The sequence below is a fragment of the Corylus avellana genome, chromosome ca2 (assembly GCF_901000735.1).
Source record: "Corylus avellana chromosome ca2, CavTom2PMs-1.0".
Lineage (NCBI taxonomy): Eukaryota > Viridiplantae > Streptophyta > Magnoliopsida > Fagales > Betulaceae > Corylus > Corylus avellana.
In genome coordinates this window covers 49,125,060-49,131,599 of record NC_081542.1, presented here as the reverse complement: position 1 = coordinate 49,131,599, position 6,540 = coordinate 49,125,060, and the positions used below count along the sequence as shown (strand labels likewise).

General features: G+C 36.8%; 1 protein-coding gene across 1 annotated transcript; it reads right to left on the bottom strand.

Annotated features, from left to right (window-relative positions):
* Positions 1-3,992: 3,992 nt before the first annotated feature.
* Positions 3,993-5,366, bottom strand: LOC132170154 (uncharacterized). The gene is made up of 4 exons (XM_059581048.1): positions 5,052-5,366; positions 4,689-4,930; positions 4,435-4,593; positions 3,993-4,004 (listed from the first exon to the last, which is right to left on the bottom strand). Exons 1-4 carry the CDS (start codon positions 5,302-5,304, stop codon positions 3,993-3,995), a joined length of 666 nt encoding a protein of 221 aa, XP_059437031.1. The 5' UTR covers positions 5,305-5,366.
* Positions 5,367-6,540: the final 1,174 nt, after the last annotated feature.

Below are 6,540 nucleotides of genomic sequence, written 5' to 3'. Positions count from 1 at the left end.
CTAGCATATATTACGATAATGTTCCTCCTAAAAGCATATTTTTTCTTCATTCATAAAACCAAAAACAACTTTTCACTCAAAGCTTTTCTACAATATAAAACACAAAATTGATGAAAATATACTCAATTTTTTTTTTGGTAGCATGCCATATTTTTAACATTTTTCAAGTTGTTCAATTACAAAGAGAAACTTAAATTCACATAATTTTAGAATCTACAATCCTTATCCTCTTTGGGAAAATTATTAACATGGTTGTTATTAGGGACGGATTTAGGAGGAGACTGGGAGTGCCCCTGGTCACCCCCAAATTACAAGAAAAAAAAAATTAAGGCAAAAAAAATTTAAGGTAAAAATAAATAAATAATTTAAGGTATTTTTTGCTAATGAGTCCCTCTAAAAAAAAAATTGGCCCTTGGTTTCTCCCCAAATTGAAAGTTGGCTCCGTCACTACAAGAAATTAGCTCTTTAGGGGCGACTTTAAGTCGCCCCTAAAGACCCTAAAGTGGACGCTGTTGGCAACAGCGTCCACTTTTCGACCCTAAAAGTGTCGACCCTAATAGTCCGACCCTAATGATCAAATGTCTGATCATCAGGGTCCACTTAAAAGTCGACCCTAATGATCACTTTTAGCGTCCACTTTATCGCCCCTAAAAGTCGCAATGTTTGGACCCTAAAGATGATGTAAACGGAAGCGAAAGTCGACCCTAATAGTCAAGCAATAGCGTCCACTTTTAGTTAACCATTAGCGTCGACTTTATGGACCCTAATATCCCTTTTAAAAAAATAATAATAATAACTATTAGCGTCCAAATAAAAGTGGACGCTGATAGTTAAACCATTAGCGTCCACAAAAGTGGACGCTAATGGTCCTAAAAAATTAAAAAAAAAACTAACTATCAGCGTCCACTTAGAGTCGACCCTAATGATGACTTTTAGCGTCCACTTTATCGACCCTAAAAGATGCATGTGTTTGACTCTAAAGATGATGTACACAAAAGAATTAGTCGACGCTAATAGTTGACCATTAGCGTCCACATTTGGTCCCAAAATATTAAAAAAAAATTGACTATCAGCCTGATAGTTGACGATTAGGGTCGACATTTGTCAACCCTAATGGTCCTAAAAAAAAAATAAAAAAAAAAGCGATCGATCGCACTTGGAGTGCGATCGATCGTATCATCAGTAGGTTTTCGAAATTTTGGGATCGATCGCACTTGGATTGCGATCGGTCGCAGCATCAGTAGGTTTTCGAAAATTTGCGATCGATCTCACTTTGAGTGCGATCAATCGCAGCATCAGTAGGGTTTCGGAAATTTGCGATCGATTGCACTCCAAGTGCGATCGATCGTAGCATCAGTAGGTTTTCGAAATTTTGGGATCGATCGCACTCAAGTGCGATCGATCGCAGCATCAGTAGGTTTTTGAAATTTTGGGATCGATTGCACTTGGAGTGCGATCGATCGCAGCATCAGTAGGTTTTCGAAATTTTGGGATCGATCGCACTTTGAGTGCGATCGATCGCAGCATCAGTAGGTTTTCTAATGATTTCCAGTTCAAGTGAAGAACAATTCACACAAATATATAACATCAAAAGTCAGTTCTAGTCTTAGCAAAAAGAGTCACTAATAGAGTAAGATCTTGAAGGCTTAAAATATATCATATTTGTAACTCTAACAAATGACAACTAAAAGGCCAAACTGCAGTCCATTCTTATCCATGCAACACATATCAATTGATGTTAAAAATTAGACTTTTAGTCAGCTCATTATTTATCAACCCACTTAACTTGTCTCAAGAGTTATGGAGAGATGAAGACCACATGAAATTAGTCAAAATACAACCACCAACCTCTTGTTGAATGTGGACACCGAAATCTCCAAATACAATGTTCCCAGACGCATCTTTAGCATTAGTTTTCTGAATAAAATTCTGCATCAAAAAACAATAACATACTGAATTTTACTCTTCATCTTGGGGAAAAATATAATGAAGAAGTTATAAGATCTATGCAATGCAATGAAATGAACACAGGCAGTTTTTCACAGTATTTCATGAAGCCAAAAAAGAACTGCACAATTTAAATCTCCTGATCAATTAATAGTATTCAACCCAAAAGCGAAAATATGAATTCCTTACGTAACTCACCTGCCGTGCTCCCTCTGCGACACAAATAACAGCCGAACCCTTTGTCTCAATCAGGTATTTCAGATGACTCAAAACACCATGAGGCCCGTGCAAATTAAAAGATACCTTAGATGTGCATATCAGTAGAATCAGTAACAGCTCACAAAGATAACTATCCAATTAATTGCTAGTAATAAGTACCTCATGAATCAAACATATGTCAATTTGTCCACTAGCTAGGGATGCATGCATAGCTATATATCTACTGCTACGGCCCATCAATTTGACAATGCCAACACCATGATAAGCATTGTGCGCCTAACAAGATTGAGGCCAAAAAAAAAAGTTCACTATGAAGAAACCAACACTAAAAGAATTCAGCAGGAAAACTTATCCGGAGAAACATAACTCCATGCATGGGCAAATAAAATGCACGTAGAGTACCTCTATAAGAAACATTGCATTTATGTTTAAGTACACAACAACATTGTTTGATGAATCAATTAATATATGAAATAATCAAACTAATCTAAATGCCCACAAGAAACATAACTCAAAATGACTAACCTCATCAAAATCATAAAAAATATGTGAGAACTGCCCCATTAACCAAACCTGCCAAGGGAGAAAACTATTAAATATATGTTTTACAATTCATGGGCAGCAAAATTCCAAAACCCAAAATAAAGTACTTATCTGCATTCTCTTCCTTGCCAATTCATCCTCATAAGCAATTTGAGTAATCTACCACAATGAACCAATATATAATATCAAAGACAATGAAAATGAAACCCAAAATGATAGAGAAAGAGATACTAAAAATGTGTTTCTTCATGAAATATATTAAAGCGAGAACCTGCTTGGGCGGTTTAACTTTCTTGTACTCTTGTCATCCTGCATACACTTAAAAATAAAATTTAGAAAGATATTATTACTCCCTTGCATTGTTTACTCAAAGTTCTTTAACCTTGATAACCATGTCAAGGGAGATTTACTAACTCAAAAGTTGTTGAACCAAAAATTTTGCGAATATCTTAATATAATATAAACCAAATAAAAAGTACCAACAGATATACATTACCAAACAGATCACGATCAACAAATAGTCAAATACACATTAGCAAATAGAAAGTACCAACAACTATCCAAATACATAGTATCAAAAAATATATCACAAATAGATGCTATCAAAGAGTACATCCTAAATAAAGTTATTCCAAAGCTCCCTCAATTGTTGGCTTCACTTGATGCACCTCCAAGCAAGCTCCCTCCAGACCTAATAGAATAAAATTTCATATAATGATCAATAAGCTTTTTAACGATTACTTAGTATGTGTGTTTTTGTAAAATTAATGCATAGGTAAAGTTTCACTAACCTCCAATACGTGACATTAAGAACTCAACAGTGGCTTTTAATTTGTTCGTTTCCTCAACGTTGGCTTGCAAATTCTCTCTGTACTGATGAAGTTCAATTCTAGTCTGTTGAAGCTCGCTTTGAGTATCTTCTTGTCTTTTCCTACACTCATCGTGGTTGTCGAAGTGGGTGAACGCTTGAGATGAAGTTCTTAAAGGGGTAGGAATAAGACCGCATCCCATTCCTCTAACGTGCCCAGCTCGTCGGCCCCCTAGTACTTGTGTGACTATTTCTTGCATTCGGTCATCCACACTTGTTCCCTCCACATTGCCTTCCTCTAAGGCCTCACTGGTTGTTAATTCTTGCATTTGAAGCTGCACAAGTCATAGTTGGCCTTAGTTTAACATATACTTCATGCAAGTTTACTATTCATGTTCTTCACTAATCAACTTAATGATCGGAGCGTAAACAATTACTTACATATAGACTTTTGCATTTGTCGTTCACAAACTGTTTATCCTTTTTTCTTGTATGGGTAACCTCATACAGTTCAACAGGATTAGGCTTCACTTTTGTTTCTTGTTCCTACACATAATACATATAATCAAAGTTTACACTAAATAACGTTACTTTCATTAAATTATGGTACGAGATACTTACCTTTTTGTAAATGACATTGACAAATGAACAAGTCCCAGCTGTGTGATTTGTTTCCAATTTGCTTCTGTTTAGGGTATTTCGTTCAGACTTTTTCTATGAAATTTGGAAAGAAAAAAAAAACACAATTATTCATAAAATGTCTTCAAGTGCATGCAAATTATATCAATTTGAATATTCTAATCAGTATAATAATATATATTTACCTTCCATTTACCGTCATCAAATGAGTCACATATTAGGTTCCACTGTTGAGGACCATACCCTGCTGGCACGTTTTCCCTCCCAATAGCCTTAGCCTTGGCAATCCCCTCATCATCGTCTTTATCAATGCCGTCAAAATATTTCTTGTAATGATCCCTATACAAGTTCGAACGAAGCCTAGCATATGCACGACCCAATTTATGTTCAACAGCTTTGATGTGCTCGTATCGTTCCATATTCAGTGCGAAGTTTGACTGATACATAATAGATAAGAAAACAATGGTAAAAAATGTGTCACATTAATTTTCCATACGAAACATATTATTAAACATTACATTGATATTCATACCTGAACATGAAACAACAACTTGCTCTTTTCTTCAGCTGGGACCTTTTTCCATTCACCGTGATGGAGTTCGCACATGTTACGAATAATCTCCCCAATCTTGCTTGCAAACCATGATGCATTCTCGCCTACAGGTGCCCGGTGTCTATTTGGGATGTTTAGCACTAAGGGACCATGCTTAAGTACGTGGTCACTCAACTTCTTACACTTGGCCTTACCCCTTACACTTCTGACAGACGTGGTAGCTGTTATGCAAAACATGGTAACGTAGTAAGTTATATTTGGAAAAGTATATTGTCAAATGTCTATAACAAACCAAAATAATACAAAAATAACAGTTCATAAATATAAAATTCATGAACTTACAAGATGCAGTAGGGGCGGCTCCCTGTGAATCCAATCCTGCCACTGAGTGAATAGGATTATTAGACTCATGCGAAGGATGCCCATCCACTGACTCGAGGAGGAGGGGGGGCGAGGGCGACACTTGCATATCTGTATCACCAAACCCAGAATTGAGAGTCGGACTCTCATGCTCGTCAATAAGGCCCCGACCTTGACCTTGGCCTCGGCCTCGGCCTCGTGCTGCTGGAACACGTTTGCGTCCTGTTGTTGTCATTGTTATGATCAATCTGCTAACAAGTCAAAAACCACAAAATTATATTAGTCAATTTATAACCATATAGCATGTTCAATATTTTTGACAAACATACAATAATCATGCTAGTAAAAAATAAAAATAAAAACACCACAATATATATATATATATATATATATAGAGAGAGAGAGAGAGAGAGCATCAATTTCATTAAATATGCTAATACACTTTGTACTTACACCAAATTTGAGCTTATGTGTTCAACACATTTCATCATCAGATTCATATTCAGAATCTGTAGCACTGTTACTTGAAGATGATTGTTCGTGTTCAGAGTCCTCTTCGTGTTCAGAGTCCTCTTCGTGTTCAGAGTCTATATCGTTGTCGCTACATAACTCCTCTTCCTCATCAAAGTTTGTATAATGGTCCTCGTCCGGCAAGTTATCGTTGGCAAACATGCTTGCATCAAGTTGAATATATAATTCGTCAATTGCTATTGTCGCATCATCTCTACGTAATTGAGTGGAGGCTTCAACATTCGCTTCATCAACAAAGACCATATTACCCCCAACACATTCACCTTCCTGGTATACGTCATCACTGAGTCTTTGGTCATCTTCTGTATTATCTCCCTTTTGTACTGTTGGAATATCATAGATGTCTCTATTGATCCACTTCTGCACCACTTTCCAATTACCACCCAATTTGGGATCATCCAAGTAAAACACTTGCGAAGCTTGACATGCTAAGATGAACGGGTCGGATTCACACCATTTACGAGAAGTATTCACAATCGTGAAGCCTTGGTCCATTCGTACTCCTGTTGCACTCCCAGTGTCCCACCAATCACACTCAAACAAGTACACGAGATTTTGGCCAGGGTAACGTAACTCTAGAATATTTTTTAACTCACCATAATACTCCGTTATTGAGGTTTCGTCCTCACCTGAAACAGAAACACCACTGTTCTGAGTAGTACGAGTTTCTGCACATTCTTTTGTGTGATACCTAACCCCATTCACGATGCAACCTCTATACGAATGAACATGACGATCAGGCCCACATGCAAGATCATATAAGTGTTTTGAGTCATTGGCTGCAGTACGCCCACTATTGTATAAACGTTTATGGAACCAACGTTTATGGAACCAACGTTCAAAGTTAGCTTCATGCTTTTTATCAATGTCACGGCCGCCTTCTCTTTTGATCATATTATAATGTTCACTGCATGAAAAATAAACGTATTGGTAAATGATC